At 38.9% G+C, this 26,187-nt stretch overlaps 1 protein-coding gene across 1 annotated transcript; it reads right to left on the reverse strand.

Moving 5' to 3' along the window:
• Nucleotides 1-968: 968 nt before the first annotated feature.
• On the reverse strand, nucleotides 969-25,610 carry KDSR (3-ketodihydrosphingosine reductase). The gene is made up of 10 exons (XM_021530557.4): nucleotides 25,341-25,610; nucleotides 18,438-18,527; nucleotides 17,261-17,317; nucleotides 12,371-12,436; nucleotides 12,127-12,222; nucleotides 10,962-11,153; nucleotides 9,150-9,233; nucleotides 6,749-6,832; nucleotides 4,855-4,956; nucleotides 969-4,490 (listed from the first exon to the last, which is right to left on the reverse strand). The coding sequence occupies exons 1-10, from the start codon at nucleotides 25,446-25,448 to the stop codon at nucleotides 4,371-4,373; spliced, it is 999 nt and encodes a 332-aa protein (XP_021386232.1). The 5' UTR covers nucleotides 25,449-25,610; the 3' UTR covers nucleotides 969-4,370.
• Nucleotides 25,611-26,187: the final 577 nt, after the last annotated feature.

Raw genomic sequence — 26,187 nt, forward strand, 5'->3', positions numbered from 1 at the left:
TGACAGAGGCAAGGAAATTACTTCATGAGGCTTATAGTAGCAGCTTTTGACAATCATGCACACACCTACTCCATAGCATGCCTGGTACTGGTTGTGCAGGAAAAAACCCAATTAAATGGAACTACAAGATAATCTTATTTCACTTACAAGGCTAAATTATGAAAAAGATTGAGGAGCAATCTGCTTTGGCCTGTTACTTGTACTGAACTGGAAAAAACAGGAGCTCCAGTTGCAAAATGGCCTTCTCCCATTTAAGAACTTAGAATATTGGGGAATAAAAAATTAACATCAGCAACATATTTTAGACAGCATATGCTTTCCTCAATCCATCTTTGATTTTGTCTCTCTGATAATTTAATACAAATGTCTCTTTAAAAGATTGAACATTTGAGAGTTTGAATTTGCTTTGAGAATAAGTATCTTGGCACTGTTTTTCCCTCACTATTATGCTCGGGGCAAGCTACACACTCAAGCCCTTCCTACCACAGAACTCCAACATAATACAGTGATTTTCTACGCAGCTGCGTAATCAGTGCTGGTACAGAAAGACATCTGCCCTAACTGTTACTTCCATTGTTTTCCACTAGGAAGAATGAGCACCGCTTTGCTCCTCAGGATTCTCAAGCACTTCCAGAGTGCACAAGCACTGGTTACATACTGGCAGTACTTCCAGCAACAAAGGCAGGTTTTGTCAATTTAATCTCACTTTCATTATAGTTTGAGGATACTGGGTCTACAGACAATGCCCAGTCAAATTTTTTACATCCTTTTTTACCTCTGCCCTAAGCTGCTCAAATGGAAGGACATGTTGCCCCTTCTGCTGTGCTAAAAATTAAGAGACTCTTGCTGAGCTAATCTCAGGTTTAAAAGAAGAAAAACCCAAACCAAAAAATCCCACCACACCAAAGCCCTGCAAATGAAATTATCCATTGTTCTTTATCCTCTCAAAGAAGTTAAAAGTTACAGGCTTTGTTGATTCTCCATTTATTTTGAGAAATATAAAATATGAAAACTAGTTTACAGTTCTGGCACAAAAAATGATGTCGCAATAAGCACAAAGTTTCTTTTTACAAATAATGCTATATATCTTTTCCATTTAAAAGTGCCTAGAGTTCTTCACAGCAAATAAACTTTATTCACCTATATATTTTTTCCTTATTAAAATATTAGATCTATTTAAATTGCACGTGAACACTTGGTGAAGTAAACTAGAAGTAAATTATAATAAATCTGTATATAAAGCAAACAGTCACTAGAAACAACATGGAATAGGAAAGACTCTCAAAGCCTAAATTGAATCTTAAAGGATGACCAAGAAAACAAGAGACAAGACAGCAACTGATATGGCACAAGTGATTAAATTATTGACAATTAGACAGTAAGTAGAAAGTAAAGCCTATTTGAAGATCTTCATGGAACTAATACACTGCTAAAACATTTCAATGCAGAGGTTTTGTAACATTTAAACTGGCAAGTTTTTTAACTGCTAAACATTTTTCCACAAGATTACAAGGCATCTCCTTCACTTTATACTGGACCTTAAAATGAATGCATTGGTAGATAGAGAATGTACATAATAAAACAAAATTTACACCAAAGGTTGCTGTAGTTGACAATTTACCTTGTTTTGACAGTAAAACAGTGGAGAAGTTTATCAGCTAAAACTAACATCATTAACTTGCAACAGCAGAAACTAGAACAATGAAAAAGATTATTCTTCTTCCTTAGAAAACATACCTTGTCCCAATCTCCACAGCTGCTGGGCAGTTCAACCTACAGTTTCACTGTCAATACAACCACTTACACTATGCAAAATCAGGTCTGCAAAACTGAAGTGTCTATAGATCAGGGCCGTAACTTTCACCTGGTAGTTTTACTTATCCAGATACTTGCACTGAATTCTATCAGTTATGACTGGAAGGTGAGTGGTGATCCAAGATGTCCAACCTGAAAGCTTTAGAGGCCCAGCTGCCACAGTGTTGTGTGTGCTCTGATCTTCTGGGTCATTTTTCTTAAAAGCAAACCCTTAACGTTCCAAGTTGAAGATCCAAAAAATTCAAGTATCCAAAGGCTTACTGGTTTTAAGTCCTGACCTTCAAGCTTGTGCTGGTATCAAGTCACTTAAATAAGCACTTCTTTCAAACTACAACACAACCAATTCACCCATTGTGGCATCTTTTCCAAGTGGTCAAAAGAATATTTGGTGTGCATCAAAACAAGAGTAACATAGATCACAGGGTCTGAGAAAGTGTTCCAAGGCCAGGTTGAATGGAACTCTGAGCAACCTGGCCTAGTAGAAGGTGTCCCTGTTCATGGCAGGGGGGCTGGAACAAGACGATTTTTAAGGTCTCTTTCAACCCAGATCACTCCATGATTCTATGAATAGCATTGTTATGTTGCTTTAAGAAACACAGTAATGTTGACAATGGATGTATGATAAATGCTCCTTTATGTCATTCACATTAAGCAGCACAGGAAATACAAATGCACACTAGATTTTTTCTTTTCACTGAAGCCAAACTGTTTAAAAATGCAGGAATACACTATATTCTCAAAATTAGTATTATATTATAGGCATGCACAACCTCACATATCTAAACAAAATCAGGAGGCAGGACCTAAAACACAGGCTTTGTGAAGAATTCAACAGCACCTCAACATTTGCAATCTAATGAGTTTTCACCACTTAAAATGAGAGCGCTAATGTGATCCTCTCCATAAAAATATGTTTATAACCAGGTATTAAAGTAAGTTTAGTCTATGTGAAGAAAATTTGAAAAGTGATCAACCTAATTCAGAGAGGGGAAAAATTAGTCTCAATAAATTACATTCTAAGGTTTACCAGTTAACCACCTAAGAATTTTCATCTCAGTTTAATTTAATACCTCTTCTTAAATAGATATAGAGAATCTCTCTCTTAACAATAGCAATCAAATTTGCCTATTTTGGTTGTTAAATATTACTGTCAAAGAAGTGAAAGTGTCCAGTTTTACACATAATTTTAGATTCAGAGTACTGAATGAAAATGGAAATATGACATTGAAAACACAGCAGTGCTAACAAATATAAAATATGCAGCTTTTGAAAAAAAAAGCAGCTCACAAGGCACTTATACTATAGTGGTCCATTAAACAAACTGTATACATTGTGCACCCTTAAAACATCATTATTATGCATCAAGCTTTTTCAGTGTTAAACAAGATTTATTAGAAACAACCACTGGATTCTGTGTATTTTGAAGCAGTTATTGAGCAGCCTTGTTTCATAAAACGTAAATGAAACAAATCAGAAGTGGGTCATATAAGGACAGCATTTTATGTAATTTCTCATGTGAAAGCTTTTCTGTGCAGTGATAAAATGCAGTGTGGAAGGCAAGTCTGACACACATCTCTCTCCCCTCCTGACCCCTCTGCCCTAAAAAGCTACATTCCTGCTACTGGAAGAGCCCGGCATTTTAATTACAATTGATTCTATCATCAACTACTGGCTTGGCTCATTGTTTGCAGCTTTGAAATTAATGTGCATAACAGTAGCATTAAGCCACTTTCCTTTCCAGATCAAAAACTGGCAGATTAAATATCTGTAAAAATTGTACGTTGTTTCAATGGCTTAAAATGCTGAGTTATAACTGACACACTTGATACTGGTTTGATTTGTTTTTGTTGTTGTTGTTCTCAACATATTTCAAAGGCCAGAAGGGCTACAGACCCAATCACATCTCCTAGGATTTCTCTGTGGGAACGGGTTCTTCATCTCCCTTTAGAAAGTATGCATCTATTAAACCATACTTTTTAATTACTCCCACACTGAGAAAGCTTGGATTATAGAAACATATTTGTGATCTTCAGGTTTCCACAGTCGTATGTTGGACAGAATAAGGAAAGCTGTCATTGACAGAAGGATCTGTAGATTGGCCAAAGGAGACGTTAACATTTTAAATCAAAAGCAGTCCCAAAATGTTAGCAAAAGGTACCAACTTGTTCAGGGGACTTCAATCTACTTCAGCCCAGTCTGTCCTGGTACTTATTTCATCCATAAGCACCAATGTGAGAAAACTTAAGTATTTGTCCAGAATTACCACACATAGTCCATTCTCAAATTCTACTCTGCAGATCACTTAACGAGCTCTCCAAATTCTTTCCAACTCAAATCGCCAAAAAAAATTGCATCTAATCCTCATTCACACTTTTGCATAGTTTGGCATTTTCTGGATTTGTACTTTTGTTTTTTCTTTCATAGCTTTTGAGGGGACTCCTCTGTCACACATGCAAGTATTCCAGCCTAAATCCTTCAGGAGCAAAACTGAGTCCCACTTAAGCAGCAAGCTGTCCAGGACCGCTTGACATTCTTCTTTCCACTCAAAGTAAAGATTACTCAGTTTTATCTGCACTTTCAGATTTTTCCCTTTGCATCATGCAGCGACGAACTATGCTGTCAAAACTTCCTAGGTAAAATAGGCCAATGATGCGAAAAATGCCCATGCAAACAACCTGGAAACAGAGAGAAACAGCTTTCAATTCATTTTGGATCCCGGATTGCACCGTATTATTGAGTCATAAAATTTAAAAAAAAACCCAAGTTCTAGGTAGGCATGTTATATAATCTTCAGAAAACAAACTTCCCAAACCAAGCTAACTATGCAGCAGTTCAGGACTGAGTAGCAGCAAACACTCTCAGCTTTGTCACCAACTTGCTGCTTCAGCTTGAAAATACTACTGCAGTTTCCTAAACTCAAGTGCCACAGTATTAACACCCCTTGGATGGAAAGATAATCCATTTCTTCATCATGTTCTACTTTCTGATATTATTTTAAACTACCAGAAATTATGACAACAGGTTCTTTCCAAATCCTACCTGCTGAAGACCTTCAGTAATAGAAGTGACTGGTGACATTCCACTTGTCAATATTGACAGCATGTAACCATCTGATCCAACTGAGCTGTTGAAATTCCCTTGCTGGATGGAAGGATTAAGAAAACAAAAAGTAATTTCCCCAGTTGTGGCAAATCATGATGTGTCTTATTTCAACAGCTACTCTTGATGGACACAGATAACTGATATCACTAACAACAAATACTTAATTGTAAAAAAATATTGCCACAATTAAGAAGCAAAATACTCCAAAATATTCTGGGCTGTACAGAAACATTCCAAAAGGCATTAATTTAAAAATGGAAAAGGAAATTAACTTCTCTTTAGAGAGAATGTACTAAATTACTGCAAATTTTTACAAGATATCAAGGCTGTAAATTTCTTCTTGAGGCATGCTTACTTCTGTAGAAAATACACTACAGTATTCACAGCTACAAGCGTATTTTAGAAACAGAATGGCACTCTAACTCTATCAGATCACCACCCACAACCGTAATTGTATGACAAATACAGCTTGCCTTTTGTTAAAATTAGCTTTCTTATCACATGAGATTTGCAAGGGGGTGTATTTCAAATGCTAGGTAGTAGGTTCTCTTTCACCTACATCAAGGATTTTTAACAGCAAGACACAGCTTGCTAAGCAATTCAAAGGAGAGAGAAGGGGGGAGAAGACACCAGGAAGAAACCCCAAGCACCAAACAACTTTAATTACTTAACAGTAAAATTGCAGTTCTACAGCTCTTACTCCCAAGCTTCTCTCATTTGTTTTCATTTGAATTTATGCCAGAACACAGACTTTCTGAAACACTGTGGGACTAAATCTGTGGAATGTGGAAGTGAAAGGAAAAGGTGGAGTTCCTGATTCAGGGTTAGGGGTAAAACTATGCAAAGCAGTAGAGGTTATTAGATCTGCTTATTTCCCAACACACACCTGAGAGTACACAAACACTTTCTTGTTTTCTATGTCTCTGCTAATTGCCAGAGTGCATAAAGACCATGTCTGAACTAATATATGATCCAAAGTGTAGAAAGCACAGTATAAATATACCAGATGCTTAAGATGAGAGAGGAGATTAGTTTTCCTTAATCACCAGAGAACAATACTCTGTTGAGGTAATAATCACTTTTAAAACAAAATCGGACATAATTTTGTGTTTATGTGCTGTATTTGTGAAAACACTGTAAAAACTCCACAACTGAACACCTGCTGTAGATGTAAACCATGTTGAAGATCAAGAGTATTTGGAAATGCAAAATAATTGCTGATTTTAGGATTCTATGAGTGTGCTTTATGATCATGAAATTTCATGTTTGTTTCTATTCTGAGGTGCTTTATTAAGCAGGCAGGCATTCCTTAGCACAAAAAACATTGGAGAAAAATCCTCAGAAAGGCAATAAATTAAGAACAGCATTTTATGTGTTTTAATCACTCATAAATCACATACTTCAGATATTAAAAGCCAAAAAAGGTCAACTGCCTTCTTTTATTGTAAAATTATTTTTATATGAACTCATTTTCAAGAAAAATGAGAGTACAGCAACCTTTTGAGGTTACACAAATGGTATTTGATATACAAAAAGTCAACAGTTTAGTGCTTTCAAGTCAGTCATAATCCATCTTTGAGACATTGCATCATACTGATGCATCTTTTTATTCTGTCTGTACAACTTCAGATACCTTTTACTTCTGAGAGACTGTATAAAATCATTTGTGGGCACAGTGGCAAAAGAAGAATAAAGAAAACAGCTCTTGTTCAAACTACCCTAAGAGAACTGTTTTGTGTTAATTAGTTTTACATTTAGCATAGCCATTATCTTACAGTCACAGTCCTAGTCTCTTTAACACAGAACATGCTCAAAAAACCAATTTACTTACTATGGCATCTTTCACTATAACTCTGGCAACTTGTTCTGCTTGGCAAACAGATGAAGTTTCAGAAATTAGCTTCGTCTCCAAGGGCTTTAATAGAAAAACACCAGTTTAAGTTTGACTAACAACACACAGGAGAGAAAAACGTGGTAAAATTTTGGGTTGGGGTCTTTTGTCACGGATGACATCACTGCTAGCAAGTGTCACCTAAAACACCCATTTAAACAAAGGTATAAGCATATTTATAAATAATAGTCCAATTTTACAAAGGGAAATAACAACTTATCCTTGAGTAGTACTTTTTTTGTATATAGTTTATTACTACAATGAAAATGAGGCTTTTTTCCCCCAAGTATTTTATTTTCACTAGAAGGTATCAAAACACTTTTAACTATTTTTCCTCAATACTTATAATGATTAATTTATGTTTTTTGCCACAAATGCAGTATAAGATAGGCCTGAATATTTTAAGATCCTATAAAACAGCTTGGGGTTTTTTTTCAGCCCTACTCTAATATTGGGACTAGTTTAATTCTGGAATTATTATTTTTTTAAAAAGCACTTCTAGGGAAAAGTTGAGCAACTACAGATTTCTCATCATCAATTCAAAGTACTACAGTAATTAAATTTCATAGAAAAGGGCCTATTTCCCAATATTTGTAGAATTATGAGTTCTGATTTTTCAACCAAGCTCACTGAATTTTATTATTTTTAGTATGTGTATTTTAAAGGTTTGCCAGTACAAATCACATACAAAAAACCTTCTACGTGCATTCCTAGAGTGATATGGCTCATGTAATCAGATCTCCATTTCACAGCCCCTTATTTACTTTTGAATTTACTAGTCAGTATCAAACAAACCTGAATGAGATACAGTGATATCAGCAGTAATTAAAATACTCTAAATCTGGGGGGAAAATAGCAGCTGTTCAGGACCAACAGCTAAAGTTAATGACATGTTGGGAATAAGGCAGGCAGAAATCGGCCATTAAATGCTTGATCTGGCTACTCAGCTGGCCAAGGCACGGCTGTCATTTGTGATGCAGCTACCTCAATGAAAAAAAAAAAAAGCTTACTGAATAAACACAGGAAAGCTGTATCCTAGCTCCTGACATTTTCTTTTACTATATTCAATAACCACAGAGAAAAATAAGGAGATGCAAGATGGAGGCATATGTTCTAAATAGTATTAAATATCAATATTAATTCAGTAGTATTAAATAAAAGAAACAATAAATGAGTATCTGAAATGTCAGAGCAATCCAATATTGCAGAGATTTAAGGTACACTAACATGCTAGGAGCAAGTCATCCAAAGAGGTCATATAGGCTAAAACAAAGCAGAATCCTCCCCTAAAAGACAAAATATTTTTTTGTCAAATAAGATAAATCTGTCTGAATCTCTTTCAAAGAGAAATCTTAGATGAACAGTACATTCTCCTGGTGCCTGCTGGTGGCCTGAAATAGGCTAAAAATCCTAGAGAATATGCAAGCTATACAAGTATCTGCAGATGTCTAATCCTGGCACTTTATGCGGATGTGTGGGAGTATACATTTAATACAGAATATCTGTATCAAGAAATGATGAAGTAAGAATTGTGTTATACAATCCCTACTGATTCCTATTCAAAGGGTGAAAGACAAAATGTAATTCAAACTCAATTTCCAATTGTACGTGATGGTGAATGTTGAAAAGATGATAGCCTTAGATACCAGATTTCTAGTTCACAGTATGCAAATAAAAAAAAAGTTGATTTTTTTTTCTGGTTACCTGAAAACAGGGGGCCTGAATGTAATTTTTAGAATTATACTTCACATGTATGGACATGGCAAATGACAAGAGGTGACTAAAGGTCAAAACTTTCACTTTTAAGGTAACCCAAATGAAAAAGGTCTCCTGCTGCTGACACATCCTTTTGAAAAGTGATACTGTCGTTTCCACTATGAACACAGTGCCAGAGAGTTTCCTTTCTACTGTAATACTAGAGAACAGCCATTACTGAACTGGGTCATTACTTGCATTCATACAATATGATCTGGTTGCAGGCTCCACTGGAGAAACTGATGTTTACTTCGATCTGTCACATCTATCACAACAGCCACACATTATCGAAGATGCAAAATGGGAATATTATTTTTTGGTTAATTAAGCTTTAGTATCAAAACAAATGACTTTACAGTTTACCACCCCACAGCAATATTCTGATTGCATGCAAGAATACTTTGGAATGTTTCAGATCTTAAAGGCAAGTATTAAAGCCACAGAACAGGAAACTACACAAAGTTATCCTACAAGCTGTATAACTCTGAATAGTTAAAAACTGGTAAAATTGAAGTGTTTAAGAGTACTTCTTAAAATCCTAATATGCTTTAAAAATACTGATTTCAAAAACTGAAGGACAATTTACCTTTGTTTTACTTTCTTCTGCAAAGCCAGGAGTATCAGTATCTGGAGGATAGGCCACTGTTACGTAGACATTGTAAGGTTTTACCTGTGTTTTACAAAAGCATTAAGTGTTATCTTAATACTGACAGCTTTTACATGTCCCTTATAATTCCATCATTTTCTCTTGTAATTAATAAGTTCAGCAAGGAACAATTCAAATTGCTTCTAGGTTTAAGTACTCAGCAATTTCAAGACTTGCAGCTTTGTCAACTGAGAAACAAAACAGCAAAGATTTTTAAAAGGCAGTTGTGGTGCTTTTTCTAATAAAATCCCCTAAAAACTTTGCAAACTTTTTGATGAATCTTGGTAGTTTTCAAGATACTTAGGAAGAATATTGAAATACTTTGGGTCTATAATTTTACCAATTTCAATTTCTAAAAGAAGACTAAACCACTGTCAAATACCAGTACCCAACATTTATAAACACAAGGCCAAAAAGGCTTTCACAGAGGGAAAAAACCAACAAAAATGTAAAATTCAAATTTGTTGTCTTTAAGAGGTATACTCAAGTCTCAAGGCTTTTCAACCCATGGCATAAACTTCCAAGAGATCAAAGCCTAAGGAGACAAAAAATAATTGAAAATGTGAGGGAAAATAGAAAGTCTTACATCAAGGATTGTGTTTATTTATGTATTTGTATGTACATGTCATAGAATTACATTATTTAGTGCAATCCTATTGAAACTGCTACAATGTAAATCTCTACCACAATACAAATAAAAACAAACTTTTAATGAAAATATTCAGAGGGCTACCATGAAGAAAAATGTTGTAAAACACTGAGCATTTTTATTTATATTATGAAACATCTATATTGAAAGCACTTCCTGAAATACCACACCACACACCCATAAACACCCTATTTTTAGTCTTGAATAATTCAGTCTACACAAAAGTATCTGTCACCAGTCTGAAGAAAGACCCTGCAATCACACTGTTCTATTTGGCACACCAGAAGTGATTAGAGGCAGTTTTACCCCACATTATTATCCTGATCTAGGCATATGACAGGGACTATGCAAGGGTCTGAAACCAAACAAAGGCATTTTATATATAAACATGTAATTACTCAAATATCTATTCTTGACAGGAAAATGACAAAAGTAATCTTCAAACCAGTTTCATATCTCTTACTACAATGTACTTACCCACCCTGTTCCACTGAACAATGGAAACAGTGTTTGTATCATTTTGGTCTTAAACATAAGCTTAGATCACTGCAGGATAAAAAGCTCATATATATCAAAATATAGAAGGATGAGTGACTGCAAACCCAATTTTTGTTTTGGTGGACAATTCTCAAATTCTAGCTTAGGAGTTTTACAGTTTCATATAGTTCACATACCACTTACCATGGACACTCAAACAAACTGGTCATCTCATGCATCCATGTGATATCTTCAGTACCATTTTGCACTTAGAACCTTGAAGAAGGCTTTTAATCAAAAGTCTTAAAAACCTAGTCCTTTTAATTAAAATAAAAATTAAAAAAACATCTGCACATGTGGTCATACTCAGTTTTAGGAACAGACTCAATCTATTCCCTCTTATGCAACTGAAATCAGGTTAATTTCTGCAACCCATGCAGAGCAATAGGATTGTACTGCTGCCAAACTGGTATTGCCAAATGAAGTCAAATAACAAAAAGATATTAGCAAAGCTGCACAATACAAACCCCCCTAACCCTATTTAAATGAAAATGTCCGGTGCTAAACAGAACAGTCAACACAAAATTGTTTATAACCAAAATTACTTAAAATAATTGCACACATACCTCCATTTGCAGGGCTTCAGCCAACCCTCGAAGAGCAAATTTCGTGGGGGAATAAGCTGTATATCCAAACAGGCCTAACTGCCCAGCCTGAGATGATACAAAGACAATCCTTCCCATTCTGCGTTCCTTCATGGTAGCAATTACTGCTCGGCTTGGGTAAACACTGCCCAGGTAATTGACTGCCATTAATCTCTGTACAAACAATATGAATATTGGAGTATTTGAGCCTCAGATCCAGAATTCTTCAGCTGTTTGGTCTTATTTATCAAAAAAAAACCAAAAAACTACTTCAGTCTGCTTTAACAATCAAGTTCACCAGATCTTTTCTGGCAAAAGAAACAACTGTTTTCTATTCTACAGCTTCATAAACTGTTTTATAGCTAAAAATCTCACTCCACGCCAAAAGAAAGCCTGAAAGTCTTAATAGCATCCAGGATACTGATAACACTGTGAACCATATGGCCTTGAAGGAAAAAGAACAATATTTCAGGGAAAATCTAACCTGAACAGCCTCCAGGAAGCAATCCATTTATGCATGACGGATGAAAACATACTGAAAGTTTAAAGAGCTTTCTAAAACAGGAAACAGGAAAAATGCTATGTATTTACACATTTCAGAGATTTTATTCTTTGCCAGGATAAAGGGAAGTCTTTAATTTCATTCTCTACAAGACATAAAACACAACCGATAGCCTACACAAGCAATAAAATGGATTATTCAAATTTATTATAAAATTATGTCCATTTAGTATTTTCAAATGATTCAGCATTGTCTGTAGATTAATGGAAGTCTGAGGGCTGTGGGCAAAAAGTAACCAAAATAGAGGTGTTTTGGGGTGGCTTTTTTGTCTTTTCATCAAAGCAGAAGCTTCTCAAGCTGAAACAATTTGTGCATCTCAGAACTGAACACCGAAACAGCTGCATTTTTTCTTGAACAGTTTAAAATATTTTTTAAAAATCTTCAATAGAAAAAAAATTAAAATATGTGAAATCCTTATGGGAGAAGTTAGAGGCAACCTTTGCAAATCTGAAGAGATTCTGCACAAGCTAGCATAAGTCAAGTGTAGCACTGTTCAAGTCTGCAGACATGGGAATGCAATCTAATTGTTAGAATGGTTAAATAAGAAATTATAATATGATAAAATGAAAAAGTATGCTCACTCACTTCAAAAGAATTCACTTCGATATCCTCAAATTTTCCTGTAACTGATGTTCCTGCACAGTTTACAAGCATGTCAACTGGCCCCAACTTCTCCTGAGCCTGGAAGAGGTGACAGAAGTTAATATATATTTTTATGAGGAAAAACCTTCCTATATCACTGTACCAAGTAAGAAACTATTTCCAACAGAAATAAAACACACAGGGATAAGTTTCTTAAGATATATAGGTGAATCAGTTATTTTCTCACCTGTTTTAGAACATTCTCCACCTGTTCGTAGTCTTTAGACACATCAACAGAAATACAGAGTACAACCTAGAAAAGGAAAGTGAAAGCACTTTTTCACAACACAATAAGTCCAGTAATTGCTGACTTAGAGCCTTTCAAAATGAAACAAGCCCAATGTCATATCTTTTCCACACAAAAAAAAAAAAAAAAAAAAAAAAAAAAAAAAAAAGCCTTTTAGACAAGATATTCTGCCTTCTAGCACATTGGAGAAAACAGTTTCTGCTACCTCCAAGCTCCTCCCTGTCACAGACAGGTTCTAGTATAAATAAAGATTGCATTAAAAACAAATAAGCACCTCATGATCTTCAAAGCATTGACTCATGTGCAAAGTACAATTTCTAATTTACTGTACTAAGACACAGTAACTATTGACCAAGTTATTTACGTGAAGTTAGTAAAAGCTATTTTAACTAAGACAATCAAAATTCCCTAGTGATATGTTTAATTTCCAACAGCTAAACCTAAGTCAAACCACTTGTATGGCTTAGGCTCATCTTTAAAGAAAAAATGTTTTTTTCCACCTCATAGCAAAGCATGGTTGCAGTGTTAGTTGCTGAAACAGCAGCACCAGCACTGCAAAAAAAATCCGTTCCAAAATTTAGAAAGCAAGTGTTAAAACCCTGCTAATTTTAGTACTCAAAATGCACAATACCTCCTTATTTCATGGGTTTTTTTTTAAGAATAGTAGTAAACCTAGTTGCATAATATTTAATTGGGACAAAATGAAAATAAAAATTCTATGAGTAACTGACTTATTGCAAAGTGTCATAAATATCTAAAAAAGTGAAGGCATGTGTACATATTTACATCTTGTCTGAGTATCAGACATTAAGGGGTTTAGTTTGAAAGACACAGAAAAATTAAAATAACCAGGGAAGAAAGAAGCAGAGGAGAAGGGTGGGCAGGAAGGATGAAGGAAAATAGATTATACTGATATGGATTTTTTGCAACTAAAAGTTAGGTCCTGTTTTCCTTGAAAGTTACTGACTACTTTCAGCAAGATGGTCTCAGAATCTAGGTTTTCAAACACCTTCAAATCAACTTCTGGCCAAAGAAAGCAGTGCTTCTTTTGGGTTACTACTTCCAAACTGTAAGACTGCTGCAAACACCAGGTACTGAAAAATAAGCTACTCTCTCTGCTAAGCCATCAACAGAGCTCTGGGGCAGTTCCTCATCTTGAACAGAAAAGCCATCTCCTATTGCAATAATAGGAGGGATTCCAGTATTCTTATTCCAACTTCTATTCTTTCTGTTACTTTGGTCAGTTAAAAGTCAGAGATTACCAGTCACTTATTACCAGTAGCTGGTAATAAGTATGCTCATGACCACTTACCATGGAGCACATGGGCAAACACACACACACAAAAGCTCACCACAGTGTCAGTGTCACTAACTGCTTTGGCAGCCAGCGATTCGTCAGTCCTGCCCCTGGTCAGACTGTGACACTTCTTAGCTGCATAAACAGAATCTGCCTGCCATTCCTGTACAGCAGGTTGGCTATTCCTGCCTCCCAGCATTGTGTGCAGTTGGACAGCAGAGTAAACTTGTGGCACAAGTTATTGGCAGGAATCCCCTTAAGGCATTTATTACACTTTGGAAACATATATCTTTTCCCTAAGTTTAAGAACAGAACAGCAGCTGAATGCAAACAACATTGAATTATCATTTGGATATCATGGTTCTCTATAAAAATTGGAGCAATTTGTTAATTTAACAGATTGCATAGATTAGTTACACTGTGAGCAACACACTCAGGAACTACCACAGCTTTTACTGACTACTATCATGCTCTACAATCCACATCTTTGCTTCTATTATAACACATTCTTTCTGCTACCATATACTAATTACCTGTACTCCAAAATATGGACCACAGATCCACATCTAGGACACTAAAAGTTGTCTTATACCCAGCCCTGCTCTTTATATTTTGTTCTAAATATTGCATGGTATTAGATCATTAATAAAGCTTTCCCCAGTAAAAGATAAACTCAACCCTCAGTAAAGTAAGTGAGACTATTCTAGATTAGAAAAAGGATTTTAAAAATACTGGGAAAAAACTCAAAGGGTAAGGATTTTGCCACAGTCCACACCTACATCCATAGAGGTTGCACCATCAGCACTCTAAATCCCAAGGAAAGCTGAAACATTAAAGGTACAGATACACCAGAATCTGGTTATCAATGCTTGGTTTCAAGTATGTGTCCAAGAGCTGAACAGTGACAGCACATGCCCAAGAACAGTATTCTTTCCTGAGGATCTCTGCCTCTTGACATGGGACCATTCAGTGTCTTCAATGACACAGACAATGAGCTCTGCAGGAAGCTTGCAGATGACACCAAGCTTGGTGGTGCAACTGACACAGACGAAAGACAAGATGCCATCCAGAGGAACCTCAAAAAGCTCGAGAAGTGGGCTCTTGGGAATCTCATGAAGTTCAACATGACCAGGTACAAGGACTGCACCTAGATTGGGGCAAATCCCCCCCTGCCATTGATGCAGGTTGGGAGATGAACTGATTGAGACAGACTGAGAGCAGCCCTGACGAGAAAGGCTTGGGGTGCTGGTGGATGAGCGGCTGGACATGACCCAGCCATGGGCACTCACAGCCCAGAAAGCCAAACATGTCCTGGGCTGCATCCAAAGCAGCATGGGCAGCAGGGCCAGGGAGGGGATTGTGCCCCTCTGCTCTGTTCCACCTGGAACACTGCATCCAGCTCTGGAGCCTCAGGAAGCACATGGACCTGTTGGAGGCCACAGAAATGACCAGAGGGCTGGAGCATCCCTCTTAGGAAAAGGGCTTAGAGAAGGGTTGTGTAACATGGAAGAGGCTTCAGGCAAACCTTACAGCTGCCTTTCAGTATCTAAAGGGGGCCTGCAAGAAAGCTGAAGAGGGGCATGTGATGATAGGACAAGGGGAAATGGCTTAAAACTGAAAGACAGTAGGTTTAGATTAGATATTAGGTAGAAATTCTTTACTGGGACACACTGGCACAGGTTGCCCAGAGAAGTTGTGGATGCCCCATCCCTTGAAGTGTTCAGGACCAGGTTGGATGGGGCTCTGAGCAATTTGGTCTAATGGAAAGTGTCCCTCCCAAGAGCAGGGGAATTGGAATGAGACAATCTTCAGAGTGCCTTTCAGCCCAAACCATTCCACGATTCTGTGATCTACTAAAGGTAACAGTCAGTGTATGTCACCTATACCAGGCATCACCTTTTTCTACAACCTGAAAGTAATCCTTGTGTACATCTTCTCTGTTCCTCTACTGTCACTTTAGAGCTCTTGATCTGTTGCTCCAGCACCAGCTCTGTCCCAGACTCCCTGCCTTCTCCAGTTCTGTTTTTTCCATTTGGATCAGTCAGGCTTCCCTGAGACCACATCCGCAACCCACCAACAGCTACAGAGGGGCCAGCCTGCCCACCACCTCTGCTGCCAATTGCTTCACCTGGCTGCAAGCCTGAAATTGATTCTGCAAAAAAACTCCTAGTCAGTCCACACTGGAGCTAGCTCAGCCTTGAAGATGCTTTTGGAGATTTTCATTGAACCTCCTAGGTACTAGCACCAAATAATAGACTTTTAGAAGTCAGCACCTACCAAGCTAGGACAGATTTTAACAAAAACATCTTGACACAGTGTTTGACAAGAGATTAACTGCAATGCTAAGCTTGGGAAACTGCTAGAGAAGCTAAAAGAAAATGGTTATCAGGATTTTTTTTTTAATGGGCAAAATACAGCTTCTCCTCACCTCAAATGGTTTAAGATTTTCAAACAAAGTTGATCTGAGTAAGGCAGCATGCACAGAAAAAAAAACCAAAAACAAACAGCTTCAGCCATTTGACAAACATTTAAGAGAGCAAAGACAGAATCTTATCTTATAAATAGAGGTATTAAAAATTTTTGTATCAGCTACTATACTAGCATTTTTGCCTGCAAATATTCAGCTTTTTTTCATTGCTTCTTTTAAACAGAATATCTACTTTATCAATTTAAATCTCTAAAGTTCTTGAGAACTTCAAAGTAAGTTCTCAAGTGTAAGTAAATTATCAAATCAGCTGGGACTGAGGGCCCCCTAAAAATTATGGACAAATTACTTTTATTTGTCATCATGAAATGAACTTAATTACTAAGTTAATTTTATGATCAGCAAAGTTCTGAGCACAAGAAATCAAATATGTTAACAGTTTCAGTACTATTTCCCATCTCCTCTTCATTATTACTAGTAAGAAAAAAATTGTTTTACTATTTCACCTCACACAGCAAGCTTAGCTATTCCAAGCTAGTACTTCTGCAAACTCTAAACCATTGCCTTCATGCATGAGTGCATTATCTATTCAGCAAAGCAGCTTCTGTGTTTAGAAGTCTCTGAACTTCACAAATTTAATTTGTGTAACTGGTACAGTAATTAGACAGGAAAAGGAACAAAAGTATAACATAGTGAAATAAACCTGGGAACAAGCAACTAAACTTCCTTCCCAAGATAGATGCTGTATTTATGAATTGCAAAAACATGGTATTTGAGGAAAAAAAAAATTTGGTTCTTCCACTTCATTTGAAAGAATAAAATGCTCATCAAATGACAGTAAATTACAGCTATCCAAAAAAGCAGTCTACACCTACAGATGAAGACATCTCTTTCTAAGAAAAGCAGGCTAATGCACTAGCTAGGCAACATCAAATATAGCAAGAGCTCAGAACATCTAATGTAAACAGACTGGTATTCCTGAATCCAAATACTGAGTCCTCACTCAGTTTTGCCAAACAGCTTTGTTTTAAATACAGGACCAGTGAACTGTGTTGTAGTCACTGTCTTAAACAAAACACACAACAGCCCCTCTTGGCATCGACCTTACCTGCTTGTCATTAACAGAGTACTTTTCTATTTCCTTCTTCGTCTGCAACAGCTTATTCTGAAATGGACACAAAGACAACTGTAACATAGTTCTGAGAGCAGTATTAGTCCTCAGTACTTCAATAAGGCTTAAACCCTAAAGCCCCCCCCAAGTTATCCTTGAATAGTTACAGCATTTTACTGTAATCATTTTGAAGACTTACAAAGCTATGAAAACAAGAAATTTATCAAGAACTCTGTTTTTCACTTTCTGTTCTAAAGCCAATAATGACTTCCACAGATTTAATGATTTTGTTTTATGCTACAGAGAGCACCTAACACTGTAGGTATTGATTCTTCTCCTTTATTTTGGCTCTATTTTATATTTATGTGATATTACATAAACATTCCTGCAGAATAATCACTGGCATGAAAATCTGGTAAATTCAAAGTGTAATAATCCTTTCAAGAAAAATTCGCTTAATTCTGACTACATTCAAGGTTGTATCATCTAAGTCCTCAAGTGTAAATAAATTATCAAATCAGCTGGGACTGAGTGCCCCCAAAAATTAAGTGCTTTTGTTTCCAGAATAATTAGGTTTTTTACAACAAATAAAACAACAACCTGTCATGAAAACAGAGTAACTTCAACTAAATTCTGAATACCTCTTATTTTTAAAAAAAGCAACAACCAAAAAAAAATAACCCAAAAAACCCACAAACAAAACCAAAAACCCAACAAAGCAATGCTTTTTCTTCCAAAGCTGTCTTGATTAAGAGTTTTCCACTAGTAAAAAATATGATATAATGCTGATTAGACATCAGTACAGTTTGTGAATTTTAGAGATGATTAAACTCCCACATGTTACTTACTGTAGGGAAATTCCACAGGTTTAACCAATATAGGGGTTTTCTGATTTTGTGCTCTGGCACAAATCTATACAATGATATAACAAATGCCAATAACAAAAGCAATAGCACTGGCAAAGTTTTAAGGCAAGCTAATCACGAATTCAATCTTGGGCTATGCTTCTTAAAAAGGCAACCACCTCTGCTATTCAAATGCATTAATCTGGAATGCTTAGGGTCCCCTTAAAATATACACTGAAGAAGTATGAATAATCACCAATTCCAAAATTATTCCCCACCTATACAGATTTTGTGAACAGTTTAGCCAGTAAAATGACATGTACACTCACCTCATCCCTTGCAATCAGTGTTATGAAAGCACCTTGCTTATAGCATTCAATAGCAATACATTTTCCAATTCCACTGGAGCCTCCAGTTACCTAAAAGTTGTTTGAAAATACCAGTGTTAGTACACTATTCTCATCCCTTCTCACATATGCATGAGTCAAATCACATGAAAATTATAAAAACATACTGAGGTTAAAGTATCGCCCAATGAGACATAAATACAGAAGATGCACTAAGATCTGAATAGATCAATGAGCTTTTGCTTCTACCCTAAAACCAGTTCTACCTCAGTGGTAATTTTTGGCCATTTCTGTTGTCAGGCACACTTAGACCACTGCCATGTGGTTGCTCATATGCTCCATAGGTTATTTCTAAAAGCATGTTGTTAGAAGTTTGAAATCATTGTGAATGTCATGATAGTGGCCACAGTAGAAACAACTTGTAAAATCAGGTATTGCAGATTGTTTTCGGAAGATGTCATAATGTAAACATAAACAGAAAACACCTTCTTTCTTATTAAAGGAAAAATCCCATTCATTCAACAGTTGGCCCTTTGTAGTGTGTTTTTTTCAGTTCAAGTCAGAACCTTGAACTGCCCCCATTCCATCCTGCTATTTCAATTTAGTGGGGATGCCAACATCTAAACTTCCATAACCTTTTCTTCTTCCTCCAAGCTGTAACACCTGGATAGCCTTATACACAAACAGGAAGTTAGTATTTCATTAATATTAGACAAATATAGGTTGATGGCTACAGTCCTGCATCATATGCTGCAGGAATGTACCCTATCAAATCATACCAACATATAGATGAAGTCACCTTACCACCTCTCACTACCCTCAATAAACCTACTTATGAACTGCCTGTGGAACAAGATGTAGGTGACAATCCTGACCTCTCTTTTTGACTAAAATAAAAATGTCTGCCTGACATCTTTAGGTGACTTGGATCAGTCTCAGTCTGCATGTGTCTTTACTTCTAAGACACTGGTATCTTTCTTGTATGCCCAAGTTATTTGAATTTTCCTTAAACAGCATATTAAAACTCATATTGGGAAAACACTGGAACAAAATACCTAGAAGCAGTTATTTTAAAGAAAAACACATAGATGAAATGAGTTCAGAAGAACAGGAAGAAGATTAAATTCAGATTTCTTCAGAAATCAGCACCTTTTGCTCTCTGTCAAAACCTTTCCAAAGACTCCAGTGAAAGGTTACCTCTTCCATTTTAAGAATAATTAGTGTACCAGTGAAGATCCCAATCTCTAACTACACATCCTATCAAAAGCCTTGTGTTGTCTCCTCAATAGGCAATGTCTCAGTTTTGTTTTCAGAGATGCATTATCCTCAAAATTCTTTCCATTCCTGGAGGCAGTAAAGTCAGAAGAGTCAGAAGTACATTCCCATGAGTCACTAAACTCTTCTTTCATTTGAGTATTTTACCACTAGCCTTCAAAAACACCTTAGTGCAAATAAAATAATCCCAGCAAAGTTTTACGATACAATCCACAGCTCCTGATTGGTTCATCTTGAGCCGTAAATGGGCACAGTACTCACAAAGATTAATTCTGGCACTTAAGGCTTCCTCTGTTATTAGAGAAAACTGCTGCAGATTAACTTCTGACTGCAAGATCAGCTTCGCACTACCCAAACCTTTGAGGTTAACTCCAAGATGTGTATCCTGTTCTGGAAATGCAAAACCATATCTGTAGTATTATGAACCAACAATGACAGCTTTCAGAATAAGTAAGTCCATAAGAGTGCGAGTGTCAATAATTGATTTGTGACTTTAGCAGAACCACAGAACTAATTTAATGATTCATTATGGAAAGAAGCAACAAATACACTGAAATTCTTAAAGCAGATTGCAATATTTCAATACATATCTGAAAAGGTTAAAATAGTTTGATACATTCAGGCAGCCCTCAGACCCACATTATGTGTGAGATGCTTCTACAGATCAGCAGCAGGTACACCAGCACAAATCAATGGGCATGGAAGACTGCTCCAATTCCAATTTTTGGTGAGACAGCTGACTAACCAGCACGAACTGGCAACTATCAGGAATGGATCAACTACACCAGTGCTTGAGGAACTCTCTGCAGGTGACGGTACTGGCACCAAGCCTCCAGCTTGTCAAACAGCGCTAATGTTCACGTCGGAAAGAAAATGTCTGAAGTCATGCAAGAACAGAAAGAGGAAGTTTCTATTTACAGTCACAACCAAGAACACTGGACAGAGCTCATGTCAGATTGGCCAATGATAAAGTGCAATATCAATTAGCTGGGAACTTTAGCATTTAGGTGGGAGGCTGCTACAAGCACATGGGAGGTTGTTACTAATACATCTTTAAGGAGCATTCACTGTAAGTGTTAATGTAATAGCAAAAAAAAATCCCCAACACCAGTGAAAAGTTTGCTTTGTGCTAAAATGAAGTTAACCTAAGCAAATTTTTGAGGTCTGTTAGTTATGTAAGCTCCTAACACATGCTCAGAACTAACAGAAGAGCACACACCTGCTCTGTTAAAGACAACATTATTACAATGACTTACCCTTGCGGGCCAATGGTGCTACACTGCTACTGCATTTCATTAATTTTGGATATTTGAATTTCCACTAATCCCATTTTTAAATTTTACTGTAACTCAGCCTCAGAGGAGTTACCAAAAATAAAAATCTGGCTGCTGCAACTCAAATCACAGATTAGTATTTTGACAAGAAGGCACAATTAAAACTTAGTATTAATTCAGATCTTCAGAATGCAGCACTTGAGCAGCGTTACTGAGCTGTTTCTATGTTTAAAAAGAACAGGTACCAAACTAGGTATGCCAAAAAGTGCCTGGCTCCAACTTGTTGAGCTATGATCCTTGAAAATAGAGTTAAAATTTTAAGTCTCAGGATTTATTTCCCTCTTTTAAATGGAAACAGTGGTGTGAGATACAGAGAATTGATCTATTAGATCTTCAAATTTGAGATACAGGTAATTAATTTCATTTGATGCGACAGTCCAAATCCAAATTAACTGAACTGTCATCAGGAATGATCAAGACTTGATATGGCATCTCCAGTAGAATTTAATAACTTTCACTCAGAACTGGATGCAAGCTGTCTTCATGTTTTTAGACTGATAGAAGGTTCTACTGAAACAGAACGTGTCTTCAATCTGCTCTAAGTGGTTAGCGCGCCTGACTAGACTCAAAATGACCTTTTGTTGAGCCACTCGGATGTGTCCAAACCACAGATCTTATCACTCCCAACACAGGAACGACAGTGCTGAGACACCAAGATGGGCCTTCCTTAAAGCTGATCACAGCTACCAGGCTGGGCTCCGCACAGAAGTGAGGAAATTACTGGACTAGAGATGACCCATGTACAGAAGGGTTCGGCACGATCATCCTGAACTACATCCACATGAAAAAGGGCCCTTGTCCAACTAAAGGGGAGACAGTCCCGAGCAAGTAATGTCTTTCCATTTCCTGCCATCGCTAATCTGGACTTTGATAACTGCATTCATAACACTGTGACCTCAGGGGTTTGGGCTCTTCTCAGAAATTCAACTTGGTTTTAGAAAGATTAAGGCTGAAACAAGGGGAGAAGATCAACATTCATATTTCAACACGGAATTTTTACACATCACTCAAGAATTTTTGTGGAGAAACTTAAGAGAGAACATGTACAGAGAGCAGGTGTAACATCCCTGACAAAGGGCAATTAAATATGGTCTGAACAAGCTTAATGAAAATGCAGCAATGGTGACTGCCTTAGCCTATTTTCATATTCCTGTCTACTTTTACAGCCAGTTACCAAAATACTAGCTTATTCTCACAGAATCCGTGACATGTACTAGTTTGTAGCCTGAGACCAAAGGAGAGAGATAAAGCCAATGGCAAAATAAGAAATGTATTAAACTACCTTCTGAATCACAAAGCACAAAGAAGTTTAGCACATTAAACTGCATCTCTACAGCACAAAAAAAACTTTTACACCCTTTCTTTGTGAATGTTTTACTAGTTATGCAAGAAATCAAAAAGTATTAAGCATCTAAAAAGCATTTTGTTTAAAATAAGCTAAACCTAATGCTTAAGAGCAGAGAAGGCCCTTATCATATAATGGAGTAAAGAAAATACATAGCAGATAAGGATAGGGTGTGGGGGAGAGGGGGTGAGGAGCCCACAAGATTAGATGATGAGTAATTTGGAGTTCTCTAGACTCTCACTCTGAAGAGCACTCCTTTTCAAAGAAAAAGGGACTCTTATAATTCTATGATTTCTCCAGAAACCATGTCTCACCTAACATAGCAAGGGCTTCCATCATGCAAATGCGCAAATGACTGTGGGAGAGGAAAAAGAAAAAAAACCCTCAAATTTCTGCTTCAAATTCCTATCCCAAATGGCAGCCAGAGTAAGTTACTCAGACATCTCCTAACCATAACTACTAGAAGTAAAGAGAAATAATTTTTCTGAAGGATTTAAAATGAAAAGAATGCTGACTTAAGTTGAAAATAACAGGTATGTAACAGCCTCTGAAATTGCCCAGTGACCTTCCTTCAGAAATGTAACACATTTCATTATACTTTCAACAGACCCCTAGAAAGAAAATGTTTCTAGGGAAGACTGACTTTTTCTGCTTCAGTAAAGCAATTTATTCAGGTGTATTTTGAAAAGTTATAGTGTGCAATGACAATCACTTGCCCTCTTGAAAGGTCTCAACTAGCTGCGTACACAATTTGCGAGCCATTATTCTTTTATTTATTTCGATAGTGGGTTTAACTAAGGCCTGATACTTGAACAGATTTTGATCTTTTTCTGTGAGAAGACTTCAAAGAAACCCTTACATAATGTTATGGTCCTTAAATATTTTCATGAAGTTTCTCAGCCATTTCAGTAGCAAAGAATGTTCACTCCCACCATATGGTTAAAGAATTCACTTTACACACACAACATGGGAAGTCTTCTTGAATAGTATTTCCGATTTACATTACCATCATCCAATACTCTTCCTTATGCATGACATTAGGGAATCTGAAATCCACAAGTACAAGTGTCCAGCATTATTAACAGCATCTACACATCTAAGAACTAGTGATCTTCAAACCAACTGTTCCATATTTCATTAGTTTGCATAAGCACTTTAGGAGCATAACTGAAGTCAAAATAAAGCAAGCAGTTCTACAAGCAGTGACATCAATAAAACTGTTTGCCTATTTGATGATTTGTATCATCAAGTTGGATGTATCTTACAGCCTTTTTCTTCATCAATATATTCATATAGTTAGTTTTCCCATTGAACTCCTAATTTTACAGGACTCGCAGGAATACTGTTTTTCAGACTTCTAGTACTACCAAATTGACCTTAAACTGCTAGTTAGCAGCAATGGTTACAGGGAGGCTTCTCCAACAAAACCAGCATTTTCAATGTGAATTTGTTTAAATGAACCCTTCTGATTGGAAGAGCCAGTACAGTAGCTTTTAAAGAGTTTAATCACTATACAGAATGAACAAAACTCCATGTAATCACTGCATATATAAATAAATAAAACCAACCAACCAAAATCCATTTCACTTTTTATGTTTGCTATTCGATTTCTTCACAAAAGTCACAGAAAGTGTGTAAGTTTCCTTCACATTTGCCTCAAGAATCATTAGTCCTGCAGGGAAAGAGCCACAACCTAAGAACCTTAATGCAACCTTGAACACACCTCACGCAGAATATGATGCTGTAAAGCCAGTTACAGCACCCAAGTTATCACCTACTGCATAAAGCAACTGGGAAGCACTGTTACAATTTCAAAATATCTTAATCATTCTGGGGACAGCCACATCCTCCAAAGAGGAACTCCAAAATATAATAATGAAAAAAACAAACCAAAACTACTCACAGTAAATTTAAACAAACAGTAAACTGCAGCTTCTCTGCACAAAACATACCCTGAAGATCTGGAGGTAAACTAAGAAAGCTAATTCTAGGATCCTGAATCTTTTGAACTGCTTAACTCATTTGCTGTCATGTGCCCAAATCCCTATTTTGTGATGCCACCTGAAAAGACCTCATCTTCTGTTCCCCTCTTCCCAAGCCACACGCTCCTAAGACTTCCAGCGATGTACTACTCATGGACTCTTTCAACAGTATGCTCTTCCAAAGACTTCCTTCTACCACCTTGTCAAAATATTGCTCAAAGACATCCATATCTATCTATGTGCTTAAAGATGAAAGGGCGCCCAAGTGTCATCTGACCACTTCCTTTGTATTGGTTCTCCCATTTCCTCATACCTGACTTGGTTTTTAGACCAAGGAGATAATAGATTTGGCCTTTGGTTTATGCGTGTGTACACACACCACGTCACTACCCCGGGAGATGCTAACAGAAGAGAAAACTCGAGGCTTGGAGAGTACAAAAGGAATGTCTCAAAAAGCCAGCGCTGAGATTGGAAGATGGTGACTCAGACCATCGCCTTAAGCCAACCGGGACACGCAGCGGTTGTCAGAGCCATCGGGACAAGTAATTTCCTTATCACCCGGGACTTGTGGCTCCCGGTGTTTTGGTAGCTCGGGGTGCCTCCGCCAGCTTTCCACGATTCCTCCCGGACCCGCGGGCACTCCCAAGGCCGGCGCTGCCCGGCCGCCACCCCGCTCCGGGCGCCCCAAAGCTCCCTTCCCCGCTCCCGCCGCGGCATTCCCGCAGCCATGCCCCGGCTGCCGGCGGGACACTGCCCCAGCGCGGGGGCCCAGCCGCGCCCCCACCTCGGAGAAAGCGGCTCCCTTGCCTCCTTCCTTCCCTTTCCCGGCGCAGGGCGGGCGGCTCGGGAGCCATCCCGGCGCCGAGGCCGAGCGGCAGCGCCCGCCCGCTGCCTCCTCCCGCGGCGGAGCGGGCCGGCCGCAGGACCCCCGGGGCGGCGCCGCACTCACCACGACGTGCGCGCCGGGCAGCTTCAGGGACTTGGGGCTGATAAGCGGCGACACCATGTAGAGGAGGAGGACGAAGGCCACGATGAAGGCGGCGGCCAGGAGCAGCATGGCTTGGGCTGCGCCGGCGGAGGAGAGGCGGCGGGCGAGCGGGGTGCCGAGCCCCTCGGGCGGGTGTCGCGGCGCGGGGGTGGCGGGGCCGCCCGTCCGCTGCCCGTGCCGCGGCGGGACCGGCGGGGACGGCGCTGCCGCGGCGGGAGCGAGCGCGGCGCGGAGGAGGCGGGCGCGGGAGGCGGGGCCGGGCCCGGCCGCCGCTCCGCCGCCCGATTGGCTGCCGGGGCGGGGCGCGGGCCGCGCGCCGCCATTGGCCGGCGGGCGGGGGGCGGGCGCGCGCGGGTTGGCGGCGCGGCGGGGCCGGGCGCGCGGATTGGAGCCCGCGGCGCCCCCGGGTCAGGGACGGAGGCGAAGGGCGGCGGGAAGCGGGAGCCGCTCCCGGCGCCGCGGGCGCCCCCTGCGGGACGGCGGCGGTGCTGCGCCGCCGCCCCCCGGGTCCGCCCCCGGCGGCCTCTCCGCAGGGCACCGAGGCGCGGCCCCGGTCCGCAGAGCCCGGCCTTGGCGCGGTACCGGCGGCAGGGCGGCGTGGGGCGCGACCGGCCCGGCCCGGCCCGGCCCGGGGCTCGCCGCTGCCGCCCGCCCCGAGATGGGCGGTGCGCGCCGGCTCGCCGCGGGGGCGTGGGCTCGGAGCTCGGCCCGGAATGCCCTGCCCCTGAGCAGGGAGCGGCCGGCCTCGGGATGGAAAGGAGGGAAGGCGCTTGACGTTGGCTAATCATACAGCCTTAGAATGGTCTGG

The sequence above is a fragment of the Lonchura striata genome, chromosome 2, assembly GCF_050655825.1.
Source record: "Lonchura striata isolate lonStrDom1 chromosome 2, ASM5065582v1, whole genome shotgun sequence".
Lineage (NCBI taxonomy): Eukaryota > Metazoa > Chordata > Aves > Passeriformes > Estrildidae > Lonchura > Lonchura striata.